This window comes from Tripterygium wilfordii, chromosome 1 (genome assembly GCF_013401445.1).
Source record: "Tripterygium wilfordii isolate XIE 37 chromosome 1, ASM1340144v1, whole genome shotgun sequence".
Lineage (NCBI taxonomy): Eukaryota > Viridiplantae > Streptophyta > Magnoliopsida > Celastrales > Celastraceae > Tripterygium > Tripterygium wilfordii.
Genome location: NC_052232.1, coordinates 7,268,466 through 7,286,862, shown reverse-complemented (window position 1 = coordinate 7,286,862; position 18,397 = coordinate 7,268,466). Strand labels below are relative to the sequence as shown.

The 18,397-nt window shown below is 36.0% G+C and overlaps 3 protein-coding genes across 5 annotated transcripts; 1 reads left to right on the top strand and 2 right to left on the bottom strand.

The window, feature by feature from the left end:
- Positions 1 to 26: 26 nt before the first annotated feature.
- On the bottom strand, positions 27 to 6,041 carry LOC119997475 (biotin carboxyl carrier protein of acetyl-CoA carboxylase-like). Its single transcript, XM_038844526.1, has 9 exons — positions 5,749 to 6,041; positions 3,803 to 4,012; positions 3,502 to 3,560; positions 2,481 to 2,534; positions 1,973 to 2,233; positions 1,814 to 1,876; positions 1,184 to 1,252; positions 1,052 to 1,097; positions 27 to 271 (listed from the first exon to the last, which is right to left on the bottom strand). Exons 1-9 carry the CDS (start codon positions 5,780 to 5,782, stop codon positions 210 to 212), a joined length of 858 nt encoding a protein of 285 aa, XP_038700454.1. The 5' UTR covers positions 5,783 to 6,041; the 3' UTR covers positions 27 to 209.
- A 144-nt stretch (positions 6,042 to 6,185) lies between these two features.
- On the top strand, positions 6,186 to 12,227 carry LOC119997456. Of its 3 annotated transcripts, XM_038844502.1 has the most exons (9): positions 6,186 to 6,316; positions 7,284 to 7,694; positions 8,004 to 8,088; positions 8,303 to 8,344; positions 8,925 to 9,093; positions 9,848 to 9,900; positions 10,022 to 10,243; positions 11,234 to 11,280; positions 11,736 to 12,227. In XM_038844502.1, exons 2-9 carry the CDS (start codon positions 7,447 to 7,449, stop codon positions 11,788 to 11,790), a joined length of 921 nt encoding a protein of 306 aa, XP_038700430.1. In that variant the 5' UTR covers positions 6,186 to 6,316; positions 7,284 to 7,446; the 3' UTR covers positions 11,791 to 12,227. The 3 variants fall into 3 exon arrangements, with proteins under 3 accessions (XP_038700430.1, XP_038700437.1, XP_038700445.1); XM_038844509.1 differs by lacking the exon at positions 9,848 to 9,900 and having other exon boundaries at positions 10,107 to 10,243; XM_038844517.1 differs by lacking the exon at positions 6,186 to 6,316 and having other exon boundaries at positions 7,553 to 7,694; positions 7,927 to 8,088.
- A 92-nt stretch (positions 12,228 to 12,319) lies between these two features.
- On the bottom strand, positions 12,320 to 15,325 carry LOC119997479 (30S ribosomal protein S16-2, chloroplastic/mitochondrial-like). The gene is made up of 4 exons (XM_038844541.1): positions 15,177 to 15,325; positions 14,943 to 15,105; positions 14,008 to 14,053; positions 12,320 to 12,818 (listed from the first exon to the last, which is right to left on the bottom strand). The coding sequence occupies exons 2-4, from the start codon at positions 15,073 to 15,075 to the stop codon at positions 12,614 to 12,616; spliced, it is 384 nt and encodes a 127-aa protein (XP_038700469.1). The 5' UTR covers positions 15,076 to 15,105; positions 15,177 to 15,325; the 3' UTR covers positions 12,320 to 12,613.
- Between the last annotated feature and the right edge of the window lie 3,072 nt (positions 15,326 to 18,397).

The window sequence follows — 18,397 nt, the reverse complement described above, 5'->3', positions numbered from 1 at the left end:
GTATTAGGGGAGTTTATAGTGCATGGTAGTCATAATCTGTTATAATTAGTTAGTTCAGCAATATGAAGTACACATTACAACTAGTTGTAAAATAGCAAAGGAATTGTGAAAGGAACAGGACTTTGCAAATTAACTTCAAAGCTTAAAGCTTTCAAACAAGCAATGACTTGAAACCGGCAAAATTTCTATCGGCTAGAGAAAAAAAATGCTCACTTGATACCATGAAATGATGGCAAGACAGCAATGAGATAGTCCCCGAACCCAACAGCGTCTGTACCAAAGACAAAACAAATATAAACAATAAGATGACCTATATTTTGAATGAGAAAGATGAAAAAGAGATGGATCTCACAGATTGCAGTATTCAGTTTTTCATGTTAATTTAATTGATGTAATCACTTTAATCAAGTAATCAAAACTCGGAGAACAGAAAAAAAGAAGCTAATGTACTCGACTAACAAGTAACTTTTTTGCTAGATAAATGACTCACAACCGAGTAGACTCTTCAAACAAAGCATCTAAATAACATGAAAAATATTTTCTCCCATTTTGAAACACTTCCAATTCAATTCTACTACTGTTCTGAGAGTTTCTGCTTTGATTAGATTTTCATAGGCAGCTTTGTAAGAAGCTGCTGCGCTGAAGCTAACTGCTGGGACCAGGGAGGAAAGAAAAGGAACAAATAACTGAAGGATGATCCCATAACCAAAAAAAATTATAGAACAGTAATAAAGCAACAGGGATAGTAAAGGGAGAGGTAAATTGTCAAATGTCAGTGTAGATGCTAAAATCCTCTTGTTTTCAAACCTTCAATAAACAAAAAACCAACAAATTATATGAAAAGTTATGATAATATTGTAAGTTTGGGCTAAGCCTCCATTGTGAAGTCTAAGATGATATTTTATATTAAAAGTGATTGCCAAGTGGAATCACACAAAATTTTAGTGGCTAGCCTTATGAAGTAATCCAAGACATTATGATATCAAAAATTAATAACGACAATTGACGAGGGGAATCATTAAAAAACACGACTAAGACAATAGAATTATACCTCCATCATCAAAAAGGAGCTTCAAGACCTCTCCGGCCACATCCGACTGTTCGTTAAAAGAACAATACGCAGTCATGTGACGCATCTATTAATAAAGGATAGCAGACTAATAATGCAATCAAGAAGACTCACCTTCACCGGAAGTTCAGTACCAAATTGATCCACATATCCAATTATTTGCCCCTCTTTGATCACATCCCCCTAACATATTTATTTATAAGTTAAGTATATGGATTAAAGCAATGTCGAATCCACTACGCAGAGCAGGAAATGGCATTCTTGCTAATTCTACATAGACTAGGAAATATTGATGTCAATAAATGGCATACTCATACCGTGATCCTAATAAAAATTGCTGTATGGGTGTGATTAGCTTAGAGGAAATAGATGTTCAGCAAAGCAATCTAATATGGCACATTGAAATTCAACAGACAAGAACACACTTTATAGAGGAAGTCACATGTTGAGACCTCCATTAGCGTCTCAAATGATTGTCAACTTGTTTGTGTCAGCTAATATCCTCTCCGTTTTATAAAAGTGTATATTATCTTTTAATGAGTCCCTAATACAGTTTATGCCAGCAAGTAGAGGAAGGCATAGTTAATAGATTCCAGCTCCTGAAAGTATGTGAAACTTCAGGAAATTAAACCCGAGAATGTGATCGATCAAATTGAGATCTTTATTACCATAAACTACCCGCAAATTTGACATAATAAAGACGCAAGATATTGGACTGACAGACTATACATGTGCTGAGCATACCTCTTTACAGATAGGAGGCTGCTTCTTTCCTTTTACTGTTCTATTCCTTCGAAATGAGCCAACCTAGTAGAAGCAATGATAACATATATTATGTTAAGGAATTGTTCCATAGCAAGAATAACTGGAAAAGATGGTCCTTGATCAGGGAAGATCACATACCGTTGGAGAAGCTACTTTAACATATCCACCGACTCCAGAAGCTTCCAAGGCAGCCAACTTAGGTGAATTCTGAGAGGATATGTTTGTGTACAGGCTGACTTTTTCTGGAGAGGATTTGGGTGGTGATGGTGGTGGAGCAACAGGAGCTGATTCATCCATGGGCTTAGTTGGAATAGGTGGTGGTGTGGCAGGAGAGATGTTTGACATTGGAGCTTTTGTGGCTCCAACATTCCGCTTCACATGCATTTCGAAGTCCCCGATCTAAGAGGAAGCAATGGATGAATGATCAGTTGAGAAATTTACAAATGTTTGATAGAGCTAAAAATTCAAAATCCAGCAAATGGAATGTATTTAAGGCCCTACAAAGCCTTTCTTTTACTAAGAATTCTATTATCAGTTTAAGAACATAAAATTTTTTGACAGCAACATTTGAGTAAACCTATGGTTAATAAAAAAGATAACCATCACATGAAAAAGTATGCACATGGCTTAAAAAATTAGCACTTACCTTCATTTTCAACTCAGCAATCTCCGTCTCATCACAAACCTCCAACACCAATGCCTGACGAATTTATATTAGGATTGTCAGCCACAGAGTGACAAGTTCAGAAGGAAGGATACTCCTGCTGATCAAAGTGAAGGCAGCAAGAAGCATGACCAATATCAACCAACACAAAATGACTAGTCAAGAAACCCCCCGGCCCTACGAAGAATGTCATCCGTGCCAAATCTTGAAAATTTAGAATAAGTTATAATTGCTTGAAGCCTTGAACACCTCATATGGATATTGTCAAAATCTCAATTTCAACCTCATCAATAAGTACTTAACAACAAAGGCCCTAAAAGAAGTACGGGTAGTAACAAAAATATCTGTATGGAGTATGGACATTGTGTCTATCGACATATGCACTGGAACATGCAAAAATAAGATAATGAAATTTTTTCTAGGACAGAGTCAGCAATAAGTTAGTAATATAATATGGAAAAAATAATGAAAAACTAAGAAAACAGGAATAACCTAGGCACCTGTTTTAAGTATTGAAAATATGTCAGGCGTCAGACAGCCTCTACACATGTTATGCCACTATGACAGTCCTATTTAAATATGCTAACTTTTATAGTTCATAAGACATTGCATGGACAAAGAATACTATACCAAATTCTTAAGTTTCTAACTCAAGAATCAAAATCCAATTTCTCTCAACAGTTAAACAAAATTAAATTAATTTACTACATGAACAAAATCCTGAAGAGTTAGCATCTGCAGACAGGTACTTTGGCAATCAATTCATTCTCCTCTATCTCTTAAAGCTTCAATGGAGTTCAAATCCATTCTAGACGAATTAGAACCAGCTCAAGGCAAAACTAATCAAAACCAGAATCACGGGGGGATTGACTGTCATGCTGATACCCATATATCACTGATTCAGTGATTCAGAATCAAGACACAATCAACATCATTGGAAAATATGAAAAATCAGAACTTAAGGTAAGAAAGGAAAGCGTAATCTTCAAAGCCAGATACGCACCTCAAATCCATTTGGAAAACTTGTGGTTCGTCGAACGGTTTTCTCCTTTGTTTTACTGTCTGATAAAGCTACCATATTAATGGTCTATACTTTTGAGTGCAAAGAAATTTACGTGATCAGAAAACACAAATTACTACTAAAAATAATGGATGGCGGTAAACTGCTTTATCTTTTATCTAAACATAGAAGCCACAGCTCACGATATCAGACAACTATGACTTGCAGCTTGAATTGACGCTTCAACCAGAAAAGAACAAAAAAAGTTTGGCCAACTCAAAATGGGGAACGAATACATACTCACCATCCCCCTTGGCTGCTACACCAGCTTCAGATGTCTTTACACATGATACTGAAGTTTCATTTCGCTTTGCTGGAGAAGAAATGATCTTCCTGCAAATTGTGAAGCCTCGAGTGTTCATTTTAGCCAGCATGGACCAGCTGCCATTTTTCACAGGAACAATAGCAGACCTTTCTGGCAAGGATCGCATACGTGAAACAGAGCCTACAGAAACTGGAAACCAAAAATAGCATATAAACAAATAAATCACAGATCATACTTTGATAAGAACTGGAAGTAGTCTGAATCTGAACCATGAGCACTTGAGCAGTAAAACAAGGTAGAAGCATATGTGTACTTAGAAAGTACATTAATCAAACTTATATCTACTCATAAAAAAATGAACTAAAAGAAATATGATTAAAGATACCACTCAACGCCAGGGAACAAAAAAGAGACCCTACACCTCAAAACTAGCTGAGCAAAAATGTCAACAATACTACTCATTAGTGCTGAGGGACCAAATGATATTGTATTTAAGCAGTTATATGAAGCTTCTGAAGAAAATTGTCCAAGAAAGCATATATCTTTGTACAGAAAACTACAGTAAGAATAAGGTATTAGTCAACAATCGAAGCAAACAATAAGAACCTATTTGTTCAAACTCTCAAAAGTATCTCCTAAAATTCAGGAACTCTCCAAAAATTGTGAGAGTAAATTGTCATAACAGCTTAGGTTACTAAAGGATTTTGTGATTTAGGTTATCCAAAAATAAATGTCTACAATAGTCTCTTGGGTCTTTAATCAGATATTTTGGTATCATTTTATTCTCTGTCTTCATGATTTGTATTCTGTATTTTCAAGGGGTACAATTCAATGCCTTTTTTGGTTAGTATATAAACTTTAGCCACTCAAAGGAATTATAATTTTCCAGGCTTACCTATTGTCTAGAAAAAAGTACATCAAAAATTTATTTTCTCTAACATATAAGGTCGCAGCTAAATTTCCTTACAGGAACGTTGCCTAATCTTTTCTTCCTCATATTATTTTCTATCGACTTTTTAAGCCTTTTTCTTTTCTTTTCTTTTCTCAAGATGTTCTATATTTTAAACCCAGATTCACAATCATGTTCAAATCACAAGCAACCCTTACATAAACCAATCTTTTTTTTCCTAACGGACAAATAAATAAATCCTTGCTTAGTCTTCGACTCTTCGTTTCTTCCATACCCAATCGTAACCCCAATTCTCTAATTGAAGGGTGCATTTTCTAAGGGCTCGTTAGCATCAACATAGGTGGCAGCAGGATCGACTTACATTGGATTTAGCAATCCTGTTCTTACAAATTAATATAAAGTTTGCAGCGCAATTCCAACTTTCAAGAAAACAAATCAGCCACTGCCTCAGAATAAAAACTCTGACACAACCAAAAACCTCAAATGTAGGTGCCCCAATCGATTAATTAAATTATCAACTTAAGGTAGCGAGAACAGGGTCTACTATACAAATCATCTTGTGCCCTGGAGCTATAGCTTCCGCAGTTAACTAGAATTGCAGCAGTAAAACTCAACAAAATATGTACACGATACATTTCCAATAACAGAAATATTATCTCACAAAGTTAGATGCATCTGCGAGCTGAGCTTAGAAGAACACTATACACAAAAACAATGCTTGTAGTTCAAATTCTAACAAGTTCCTGCAGCTCAAACAAGGAGCAATTAAATCAAAAACCAAAATAGATCCAAACAACCTCAATCCTCTTTTCAACCTCCAAATCCAAATCCCACATGACTAATAAAACCATAGCTAGGCAAAAGGATAAGTAAGATCTAAACATCAAACTCAATTCGCAAGCAAACTATAAATGCGAACAAACAAACAAGCCTCGGGACTTAAAAAGCATAGAAATCTACATATACATATCCATACAGTTAGTGGAAAGGAAAGACTAAAGAGTGAGAGAATTACAGTGAAAGGATCGGAGAGCAGCGGATGACTCCATCGTCAGAGAAAAGAAACGGTAGCCAAGAAATGCAGGGATTCGAAAGAGAGAGGAGCTTGCAGAGAAGGAGAGACGGCAAAATCGACAGATTACTACAATAAATGGCGAGGGTAGAGTTGGTTGGTTTGGTTAGGAAATATATAAGTAGAACTAGAAATTACATTTGAATTTGAGACAGCCATGTTAGTTTCTTCTTTGAAATATCCGCCCTCTCGCATTAGTTTCTCCACCCAAAAGCCTCTGCGAAAGAAACGCTGCCTGGCTTGCGCTGGGTGCTCAACTGGGCCTACTTGGCACTGGTTTTGTGGGCTCCACCCAGTGGTTGAACAAACGGCCCAACAAGTTAATTAGGCGCAACCGCGGCGTATTGCCAATGGCTAAAACGGCGCCGTTTCGTCTTTTGGAAGTTAAAGTTGTTAAGCCGGCCTTCATTGCGGTTGCGGCCAAACCCCTCTCCCCTCTCGCGCCCAGATTACTACGGAGAAAGGAGAAAAGGCGGCCACTGGTCGACTTGAAGCGGAGGGAGGATTGTTGGTACGTATAAGCTCGTGTTACGAACCCTATGGTATTTGTATGGGCTCACTTGGGTGTGTGACAGCTCGTGTATTTCCAATTGCTTTCCGACTAATCTGTTTGTTTGTTTTCTCTTCTTCGTTTTTTTTTTTTATATAAATTAGGTTTTTCTAGTTCTTACTGCTCTGTTTCGCGGATTCTATCACCTTAAGTTGCAGTATCGTCATATAATTTAGGCTTTATTCGGCTCTCTTGGTCTTTGGACATTTTAGTATCTTTTCTTTCTGCTTGATTCTTCACGCCATTCCTATCTTAATTATGCTCTTCAATCCTTGGCTTGTTCTACTCATTAAATTCTGCTATTTTCTTTCTCAGAGTTGGATGACTAATCATTGATTAATCAGTATTGTATTTACCTGGATTGCCAGTTATTACCCCAAATTATTAGTGTCTGACCCTGACATTAAAAGATTCGTCAAACAGAATAACGAAGAATCTGAAGGATTGAATAAAAAGGAGAGGATTGGGTAGGTTAAGACAATCATCATCTGTGTAGGTCTTCTATGTTGGTATAACAATGTAGTTAAGTCATGGATTCGGTTGCATTTTCTTTGTATTGAAAAAAAAAAAAGACAAGAAGATAAATACTAGACTTGCACTGCACCCATTGGCTTTGATTATATGATAAAGGCAATGAGGATTAATGGACTTTGTTTGCAGATCACGGCTTTTGTTAAAAAAAATATAAGTAGATCAAAAAGAGTAGACTTGTCAAATTCGTAAGCAAGCTTTGTTGAGAGTTGTTGCTTTTTCAAGTTTTTCGTTTGTGAGTTCGTGGATGTCTTATTAATTTTTCATAACTCATAGCATTTTGGATAGAGTTTCTTGTGGGAATTTGATTGGATATTGCGTTATCATTTTTATGTTTGATTTTAAAAAAAAAAAAATTATGAACAATGAACGTGATTCAGAACTTTTTATGCTTTAGGCAAAGTCGATCTTAGTCAAGGACAGCATGGAACAGTGGTCCAATTGAGCCCATCGTGTGTGCCAGCATGGGGCTGCAGTATTTTAACTAAAGTCAAGTCTACTAGCATACCTCTTGCAATCAAGGTTCGCCGAACTCCGGTGCAAATCCAAAAAACCCATCAATGGAAACTGATGTGGCCTCCTCTCCTCCCCCAAAACCAACAGTAAACTCCTATTCTCAAACTCAAAACCTTAGCTCGAGCTCCTCACCGCTGCCACCGTCAGTATTACGGCAATGGAGGCAACATGCACAGAGAAACATGAGAAACCAGTGGTCGAAATTTGCTTCATATCGGCAACAATGGGCCTCTTTCACTTCTAGTGGCAGATCTCACGCAACATCTCTTGTCAACGCTTATCTCAACCTAAGGTATTGAATTGTGTGATACGTCTTATTAGCTTTATATTGCCATTTTTTCCCATTTTTGTTTTGGTTGCCTAGAAAATGCAAGAAAATAGATTCTTTTTGGAGGAAGGGGTAGGTTGTTCTTTTAATGGAGCCCACATATGCAAATTTTTTGTTGCAGCTATGTGTGTTTGTGTGTTAATGCTGCACATTTTCTAGATTTTTTTTTTTCATGTAAAATTTCCTCGTTTCTCAGCAACCAATGCGCTGCTTTATGATGTCGTACGAGTCCTGATTACCTGTTTCTATGGTTGGGATTTTTTTTTAATCAAGATACATACCTTCAATGGAGCTGGGAATTCTCCATGATATGCCTGCTATTCAAGCGAAAGCTTCCCAGAAGATTTTTAAGCAGCAGGTGATTCTCTCTTTTGTTTATGGCTATAAATACTGTCTTCATTGTTAGGTATATATCCTCTTATTTACTCTGTTAACTTGTCTCGTTTATGCATCACCATTTATGTTTGTATATATGATGCTTGGAGTTGCTTGGCAATGAAAGATGGATTTTAAAGGTCTAATAATACCAAGAATACTACATATTGATATTAACATTGTGATTCTTATTTCAGGAGCTTCATCAAAGCAAACTTTTAACGACGTACAAGGATATGGTATGAACTTCCATGTGGTATTTTCCTCTTTTTAGAAATGCAGGTGGTGAAGGCAAGGGTATAGTATGACTGCTTTGAGGAAGCTTTCCTTCCATTGGGTGTAGAATTTGTGATGAAGATTTATTCTAGGGCATTGAATAGGCTAGAACAAAGGATGGCTTTGGAGAGTTTACTTCAATGGTTCCTGTCTTTCATTTAATTGAATTTTTCTTGTTCAAGTAGCAAACAGAGTATTTTTGCTTTAAAGTTTAAATCAAAGTTAGATTCATTCACAAGCTAGCTGGAAATAGACTCCATATATTCTTATGCTTGGCTGAGATTAAACTAAGACATCTGGAAACTCAAACATGGGCAGCTTACCTTGAAATTTATAAGTGCGAAAAAGACGTAACAAATATATTTGCTAGTTCATGTCAACTTGCGTTAAAGGCAAATAAAATATCTATATTCTGTATATCTATTTGTTATATTTAATGTTCTTTTGTCTTGTTTGGTTGCATGTTTGGGAATATCTGAAATTTTCTATTTTGTACGTTATGTGAATTACATATATTGTGTTTTTACAATATGTTTTGCACAGGTGGGTGTTGTAACTCATATGGTCAATGCTGCTAGGTCCATGAGATCTTTTTTGAGAGGGGCCAGTAGTAGTCTTATTATGCAATTTTCTAGCTCTTCAGATGATATGAATGACAATGGTGATGGTGGTGGGATTCCAGTCTTTGCATTTCTATCAATCTCGTCACTTGGTATGTTTATTTCAATAGATCTTCTATCTACCTCCTGTTGTTTGTAGGGAACTGAGACATCAATGTACTTTCCACACAAAAAAAAAAAAAAAAAAAAAAAAAACACTATTTAGGGTTTACATATTGGTTTGTATCATCAGTACTCTTTGATGTGGTGTTGTGTAATTTTTTCATGTTTGAATGGAAGTTTGATGAAGAAAGTTAACATCTGTGTCTGCTTCCTCCTTTGTGAACATGATATAGATCTCAAAAAAAAGGTGACTGGATAATTTCAGCAACATTGTCATTGATATTGCTCTTATAAGTCGTTCGTGAAGTGAGCATCAATTAGTTCAACCTAATTTAGATTCTTCTCTATGGTCAAAGTTTATAGGAGAAAGGTGTGATACTGGATAAGTAATCTCATTTGAAGGAATCCCAAATATTCTTGGATATCAATCTTCTTTTGTGCCCATCTTGGGTGTAGTTTATTATCAGTAAATAGTAAAAAGTTGCTCCAATCTCATTAATTGAACCAAGCTGTGAATTATGTAAATTATATGTAGAGGAGCTCCACTGGTTAATTGGTTGGCTCATCACTAGCCTGTCCTGAGGGTTGGGAAGGGGTTTGAATTCCCCTTCCTTTTTGGACAATAAAGGAAATTGTAAAATTTTTTACTGGATGTGAGCTTTCGGGTGACATTGTTGGGTCGCCAGCATTCTTTTTTATAATTTTATTTCCTAATCATGATTCATCATCCCTTTATGATCTTAGAGCGATTGGCTGAGGAACTTGTTCAGATGTTCATATTTGAATTGGCTTTAAAGGTAAATGACCATTTTCCATTCCTACTATGATATTCTTATGTTGTTTGGCCATGTTATGAATCATGTCTCCTTACCGTTGCCTCTCTTTTTATTACTTTTTGGTGGCATTTTGTTCGAGCAGCGGTTGATTGTGGTTGCATTACTTGTCATTAATAGCGAAGCTCCACAAGGCAATGAGTTGTGTTGGTCTGATGAGCTTTATGCAGGAGAATTTAAGGACTTGATTATCTGCAATTTGTATTCCAAGGAAACTTGTGAGCCACTATTTCCAAAATTGAACGGTTCAAAATCTAGTATTCCAGCTGTGCGATGTACCAGTCAGCCAAATGACCAGACTTTGCAGGTATTGGACTCATTGTGATCTAGATTATAATAAAAAAATACTTGGTCTATGCTAGTATTGGAAGGAAGAATACTGATATGTTGTCTATAATCTAATTGTATTGATTATCCCTTCAAAAGATTCTTAATAAATTAACTGCAAAAGAATAGAGGAGTGGTCATTATTGCACATTTAGAATGCTCCTAGGCATATCACAGATGTGGTTGTGTAAGGTGTTAGAAAATAGCTATAGTGTCTTGCTACACCTGCTTTATAGCTACAAGGTTGTAGCTAAAACTCACAGATTTTATTGCTTGCTATAATTCTAGTACAAAAGTGACCTGTTAATGTCCTTATATAGTACAGGACTAACCGCCTCGAGAAGTCTACTAGAGGCTTCTCACCTCTCCTGTATTCTTCTACAAACTAAAGCCTATTATAAGACTGATCTGCAAAAGCATGACCAATTCATATACTAGAAACAAGCTAATATGACTGGCTCATAGCCTCATACAGAATAGGCACACTACACACAATTGCACTAAATACTAATAAAACAAAACTTCTACTTCAGGACTAAGCCAAGGCTGTAGTGCCTCTGCCTGGTCATTCTACTGCAAGTCTGCAACTTGCATGCAGATTCTTCATGCTTCAAAATAAATCATAGATTTCATTTTAACAGGTTGTCTTGTATACATGTACTACATGTTTTGTTTGGACAGAAGAGCTACTCAAGATATGGCATCTGCTATTTAGCTGATTCTTCAATTGTTTCTTGAACTGGATTGCTATGATCAAATGGATTATAGTGCTTGGATTTTTTTCTTCTTCTTTCTGATATAAGTATTCCCCAAAAGAATTTTACTGGTTTTCAGACTTTATTTTGTTTATTAATGCCGTGAGGTTTTTGGATTCTAAAACTCTTTCAGTATTGAAGATATCAAAAAAAAAGGTCCATCGAGTCATCGACTGTCTTGATTTTCTGAAGAGCTGCTTCTTGTTGTGTTGCAGAGTTATATTACAACATGGCTTGCAGAGGTGAACCTGGACGCGCACAGGTGAAAACCAAATCTTAAGAGCTCAAATCATTTAAGATATTTATGTGGAATATAAGGTTCACGTTAAATGGAAAAATAGAAGGTGCTTCTAGTAGTGCGCACAGTTCAAAAAATATCCACCTTTTTTTCTCTGAATTACAATTACAATTACAATTATCATATCTCCTCTCCGCCGCTGTTGGGAAGGAAACTGATCAAATATGAATGTATACATGCAACTTACATGTTCATATATGGTACATACTTTGGTTCATTGTCGTCGTCATCTTCATTAAAGGAGTTATTCCAGACCATACTGGAGTTGAGTACATGCATGCATACAAGATTTTATTTAGATTCCACCCCGTGAATTTTATTTTGCCATTCAGTTCTAGTGAAAGCTATACTCCCTACTAATCCTTAGTGTCATACTGTGTCTATTATGAAAATTGTCGTACGCATTATATTTTGTGCAGGGTGGATGAAATTTTTGCAATGGTTGGGGAAGAAATGAATGTTGGAATTTCATAAGCTGCTTTGATGGTCAAAGAGTTGTTGAAGTTACTCCTATTCTATCAAGCAGCCATCAAAGCCAGAACAAAGTTTCTGCAGATAATCTGGCAAATATGTGAAGTTGTCAACAATTCTAGGACAGCAATTGCAGGAAAGTCTGCATATCAGTTTGCCCAAATGCATTGGAAAGGGTGATTTTGGTTATGTTCACCTCAGGAATTTTCAATGAGTGGACTATTTGGAGGGTTCATATATGATTAGCTGTAATTTAGATATAACTCTCCTATTTTGCAATGTCAATTACATAGCATACAGTCAGCTGTAAATATTTACATCTTTTCTAATTAGATAGCTTAAATTAGGCCAGCTAGCATTCCTATCGACTTCCTGTAATCAAGCATTTGTAAACCCTGTATAATAAAGTAATGCCGGTCTCAAATTTTCTTGATGTGGAAGTTTTGTGCACGAGAGTTCTTTATCATTTTTTTGTTCACCTTTTTTATCAATTAGCATATGCTTGACCATAAGGGTGAAGATCAAGAGATCATTACAAGACCTAAAAGAAATTCAGCATCATCCTGCTGCTTTGCGCTGTTGATTCACGCAATGCATTACTGTACTAAGTTAACTACCCATGTCTCTAGACAAGCCGCTGTTCCTCAAGATGAGGGGGAGTTATTTCTAAGTGCAACCACTGCTCTTGTCGGCAGAAATATAAATGTTAAAAAACATGAGCTAAGTTCCCAAAATCAGAGAGAAAAAAAAGAACCCCTCCATTTTCCCTCGACTCAAAAGCAACAGAATCGCTGGAACAGTAACATCATGTTTATCAGATGGTTCCTCAGTTTTCAGCACCTTTAGGTCGGTCTGCAGCTGCTGAGTTTTCAGTACTTAAGACACGTCCAGTTAGGGGATCAACAGGACGCGTGTCACGTGGTCCACCTTTTCGTCCCATTGCAACCATAGGTGGTGGAGGTAGAACTCCAGCTCTGAAAAGAATGCGCTGGACAGGATCTGAAGCCTGTGCACCAACTGATAACCAATACCTAAAGAATGGAAAGAAAGAAAAAAAAAAAAGCATTATCATTTTCCATAAGGCAATTAACGAAGATTGTTGCACTCATCATAAAACTTCATATGGCAGAAAAGGTAAATATTTTCTCCTAGTACTTATATAACAATCAGAACAACAAAAACCTGATTCTCTGGTATAATGCAAAACAAAGAACCTGTCTGATAAAACTGAAAAATGCTTTTCTTAATATTTTAATTCCCAACACCGTAAGTTCTAGCTGAAAAACTAAACCTTACTTTCAGGAAATTTCAAATTAGCATACTGGATATAGAGAGACATGGCAAGAAGTCATCTAAGGCATTTGGGCTTACTGAGGGTCTGAAAGGAGGCAGAAGAGGTGGTGAGATCATAGTTCTTATCATTTTTTTTTTCATTATTGTTTTTTTGGAATGACACCTAACTTATATCAAAGCAGAGGCACAAAAATATCAAATTGTATATGAATCTTACTTTGGTTTGAAGCCAATCAAGTGATCTTGGGAAAAGAAGTATATTCATGCAATGTAAGCTTGTTCTTTTGGATGAAGTCGTGAAAAGTGACCATTTGCCCTGAAGGTTCCATTGCCTTCAATTATTGGGCCTTACATTGGCATACGGGACCTGAGGAGTTTGGGAAACTATCGTGGCTAAGTTAGAAACTAAAAAAAATCTGGGTAGAAGAGACAGTATTTTTCTAAAGGGGCAGGCACAAACAGTGACAGATTTCAAGGAGTAGCAAGCCCTCATGTACTATCACCCAAAAGAAGCAGCTTACCATTGCATGAATATACTTCTTTATCTAATCAGAACATTATCCTCACTAACCCATTTATCTAATCAGAGCATTCTGGTGTATGATAAAAGAGCCAACTCATCAACTCTCGTATGCTAAAGACTTTGCCACCTTTTCTCTTCTCTTATCCTCTCTCCTGTGTTTGACCTCACATATTTTGAGCAGGAAAGCATGAAAGAATCCACATCTCAAAAGGCACAAACAGATTAAATCTGTAACTTGAGGCACAGCCGCACAGCACACACATTTGTCACTGTAGATGCTAAACTAGCTAACAGCCTAACAGTGTAACAAAGTTAGACCAAAACAAATTCAAAATTCCAACGATAACTTTCACTAGATATTGGAGATGCAACTTAATTTGCCAAAAAAGGTAAAAGAAGCGTACTTCACTCTCTCAAAGTTGAGGCCCATGCGTTTGCCACCATCTTGACCTGGATGAAACATAAAATACAGAAATGACATCGTCAGACTGGAAATCGTTAAGCCTTCTTTTAGTAGATTACAGAAGAGAGAAGGGACAGGGAAGAAGAAACTTAATTGGTCCAGATTTTACGTGTGTTTCATAGTCGTGAAGGTAAGGCATGAGAAATGCTTAAAAGTTAAAACACTTAAAAAATGACATCCTCCTTCAAGCAACATTTAAAATTTTCTAGTTCACAGAGGGATCTTTCGCCTCTAGTGAAATGATATATTTTCACTAGACTCCATTGGATCTTTCAAAGGAAATGACAAGTATACAGGACATGCTTCAAAAATTCTCATGCACACAGTCCATTCTAAGCAAATTCCAGAATTTTCCTTTTCCTCCCAAGTCCCTAGCATATTTAAGATTCAAATGAAGCTTAAGTTTCTTGTTCACAGAGATTCTAAAACGAAGAAAGTCTACTTGCCATTGGATTTGCCTTGGTGAAGTGAATTTTTCAATGTTTCAACATTCTACATGAATCTGCCATTGAAGCTAACACCAAGTAACATTGAAGAAAGCAAGCCAGGATTATAGTAGAAGGAAGGTGGGAGTACACAGTGATATTGGTCGTTACAGCCCGAATTATTTTGGCGCTTCCAATCGATGGAAATTCCCCACATTTGTATCAACCAAGTCGGGTAAAGTTACAATCTTTATCAATCTACTGACACTTTATTACTGTTTTCTCTGATCCAAACTAAGATTGATGCTCCCAGTTCATAATTTTATTTTCTCACCCCTTTTAGCAATCAAGCATAATCACAAACCTCTAAAACCCTTGGAACCAAAGTGTAAAAAATTAAGAGCAGGTATGGCAATTGTGCATAAGAAAGAGACAAAGACAGAGAGGAGACCTGGCAGGGGATTGTAGTAACCCAAGACTTCAAGGTGTTTGCCATCCCGGGGAGACCTACTATCAGCGGCCATAACCCGATAAAATGGCTTGTTTTTGCAGCCAAATCTCGACAATCGGATCCTTACTACCATTTTCTGACCTTAATTTTCCGCTAAATCAACCTGTGTGGGGAAGAAGAGACAATAAATTAATAGTATATATCATTTGTTGAATAAAAAGTGATAAGACGTACCGGGAAGAAGCCGAACGGCGACCAGACGGCGAGAGGAAGCTGCGGCGTCGAAGCCTTGAAGGTTTAAGTTTAGCAGTAGACAAAGGAGAAAAAATTCTCAAAGCGTAAGAAGTATGGGCCTCCAGTGTATTGGGCTCATAACAGTCTGAGCCCGGCTGAATTGGGCTACAATGTTCACCTGATGCATATTGAAGCCCAGTGACTTTCAAGGTATTCGTATTTGGTGGGTCCAATAGAGTCGAAGGAATTAAATACCCAAAATCATGCTTAGGATCCAATCAATGTTGACATTTTATACAAAATAATTATTGCTATTTATTAAGTCCTCCAAAGTTAAAGAGTGTTGGGGTCCCAGTGTGAACGATGATATCCCACATCGATTAAGAAACGAATGAACGATTAGTAAATAAGGAGTTTTCACAACCTAACATAGCATGATCGGTTTTTCAGGCCTAAGCCCACGTTAAGTCTGGAGGAATAAATCCGTGAGGGTTTGGGCATCCCAGAGTAGACAATATCATATTTTTGTTGGGTTTGTGAGCTACGCCTGAATTTCATGATTGGTTAGTTTCCATTTGTAAGTTGTGCTCAAAAAAAAAAATCCATTTGTAAGTTTTACACGCAACACAAGCTTTTCTAATGGAAAAGATTAGATACACCCCATGTGATTAGGATGTATCTAACGTTTTCCCTTACCTATTATCATTGAAGATTCCAAGTTGAATATATCACATACATGTAGAAACATATATGCTTCTAATGCTCGCCGATCTTTCTCTGACTTTGATATTATTATATTTATGTGAGTCCATGCAATGTAGAGCCAAACCCATAGGATATTTGACAGTACATATATACACACCTCCTTCTAGATTTGTACACTATGTTTAATACACAATCTCTGATAGCATTCTCCCTCCGCACTACTAGCACTTTGTCCATTTTGAGTAAACTTATATTGGCCTGTACGACTTTGTCTTCCCACTATCAGCCCATACTAATTTGAGCCCAAAAAAAATGTTTGTTACTAAGTTTGAAAGTTTGACCTATTATATTTTGTACTTCACATGCATATTTGCCTAACCGAGCGATGTGAGACAAGAGACTTAATCGCCACTCAATAATTCACCCAACACCACCAAATTTAGCACTATAGATGTTTGTGACTGCGCTCACTCAGAGCCGGGTGATACGCAATCAATGAGATTATATATAAACAAGCACGCAATCAATGACGTATGAATTATTAATCGGTCGAGTCAAATGTGTCATTGGGGAGGCAAACAAAATGGGTGGCTTTGATTTACTCAATTATTTTGTAAACAATGCAACCATACATATATGAAGCCTTCTTGTACAAGTTGTAAACCAAGTTGCATATCCCGTCCCACCAGCAATATCATTTTCTACAAACAAGTTGAGTTATTTAATAATTTGAATGAAAGAGATGCATGCAGGACCTGTTGATTCTGCTTATAAAGCAAATAACTAAAGTACTACTTTAATGTACTACTATTAAAAGCTCCATGTGTCGATGCATGCATTGAATCTCACAATTTGTCAACTAGGGTTTTATTTTTTCCTTGAAATAAACAGAGAGGTTGAACTGTTCAATGAAAACTTATTAATTAGTTCAAATATCCATACTAACCATGGTGGTTAGGGGTGGTAAAATTCTGTCCGATCAGGGTAATCGAATTTGTCCAACCCGAATTACATCAAGTTTGGACATAAGTTATATGTCCGAAATTTGGGTTCAAACACAAAAAAATTGTCCGGTTTAAAACAGGGTTAGGGTCCAAACACATAAATTTTGTCTGAGTTACTTGTCCAGACCCTAACCCGAATTAGGTTATTGTTCGATTTAGTTGTTCAGATTTAAACCAATTTAGGTTTGGTCAATTAAGTACGTCTGAAATCCAATCCATATAAGGATCCGAACATGGAAATATTTCGTAAATACTTTTTGTTGCCCGTCTTGGATATATATATATATATAAAAACAATTCTCAAATATGAAACTATGCAAACTTACTTTTCATCTATAGGTGTGGTGGATCCCACAATAAATTTGTGGTCCCTTTAAGATTTATTATAATTATTAGATTTCGATATATATATATATATAATTGTTATTTACTTTGAAATTGTAATTAATTACTCCAGATTCGTGGGTGAAAAGAAATCATTTAGTTAACATCATACAATTATACCAAACACTACATCATTACAAATGACCGTACATCATTACATAATATAATCGAAAATCAAAGGACATCATGATCTTTGAGTGTTAGTATCTTTTATTTTATATGTGGCTATGACTATTGAGGTATTTATTCACATCTCTTTTTTTATAAACTTATTTACATTAAATTTAACCATCCTTTTATACAATATAGGTTTACTCCATCGACAATTTTTCCTCATATTTTATTATCGAAATGCAAATTCGATGGAACATTTTGGAATTGGGCGATAATAATGTAGAACTTGGAGATCAGAAATTTGATACATAGAAAAGAATAGAAGATTTAACACCTCCCACATTTTCTTTCATTGCCAAGCTAACAAAAATCCTCAATGTGTGCATCAAAACTTAATTATGTTTGTTAAATTGACATTAAATTTTTGTAATTTGTAGCAACATTAATATGTGAACCCGATAAAGAAAGCAGTAGTTGGTCTTCAAATTGTTGAATTATATAATTTTAAAGATAATAGAAGGTCCTAAAGCATCGAAAATTGTCTATAATATTTTTTTTTTTTTTAAATCGAGAATGAAACCATAAAAACAAATTTATTCTCGACATTCGATATGAACAAAAACTCTTGCTAATAGATCCGTGCGCACAAAAATTTCACACATAACAATAGGATAAGTTAGGCCAAAGCACAACACCTGGCCACAAGTATATTACTCAAAGTGAGAATCAAACTAAGAACCTTCTGAATCCATACGATTTGATACCACAGAGATTCACCACTAGAATATCATCCCAGGTTGTTGTCCATAAAACTATAACTATAAAAGCCTAGATTCCATTCTATAGTATATGTATACAAAGTGAAACAAAACTCTTAACTCGATATGAATAGTAAGTGAATTTCTTCTTCAAATTTAAAGATAAAAATTAAAAAAAAAAAACCTAAATTTTTTTCAATAAAACTACATTAGTTAAGGAGGACAAGAGCAAAGAAAAATAATTAAAAAAATTATC

Bases quoted from the DNA above. Each gene is read 5' to 3' on its own strand.
- LOC119997475 (XM_038844526.1), bottom strand. From the start codon at position 5,782: ATGGAGTCATCCGCTGCTCTCCGATCCTTTCACT. The intron at 1,877-1,972 runs GTATGTGATCTT...TGCTTCTACTAG, and splicing joins TTAAAGTAGCTTCTCCAACG to GTTGGCTCATTTCGAAGGAA. The intron at 1,098-1,183 runs GTGAGTCTTCTT...TTTAACGAACAG, and splicing joins GTACTGAACTTCCGGTGAAG to TCGGATGTGGCCGGAGAGGT.
- LOC119997456 (XM_038844502.1), top strand. From the start codon at position 7,447: ATGGAAACTGATGTGGCCTCCTCTCCTCCCCCAAAACCAACAGTAAAC. The intron at 7,695-8,003 runs GTATTGAATTGT...TTTTTAATCAAG, and splicing joins AACGCTTATCTCAACCTAAG to ATACATACCTTCAATGGAGC. The intron at 9,901-10,021 runs GTAAATGACCAT...TTGTTCGAGCAG, and splicing joins TATTTGAATTGGCTTTAAAG to CGGTTGATTGTGGTTGCATT.
- LOC119997479 (XM_038844541.1), bottom strand. From the start codon at position 15,075: ATGGTAGTAAGGATCCGATTGTCGAGATTTGGCTGCAAAAACAAGCCA. The intron at 14,054-14,942 runs GTCTCCTCTCTG...TGTTTCATCCAG, and splicing joins TTACTACAATCCCCTGCCAG to GTCAAGATGGTGGCAAACGC. The intron at 12,819-14,007 runs GTACGCTTCTTT...TCCATTCTTTAG, and splicing joins CTCAACTTTGAGAGAGTGAA to GTATTGGTTATCAGTTGGTG.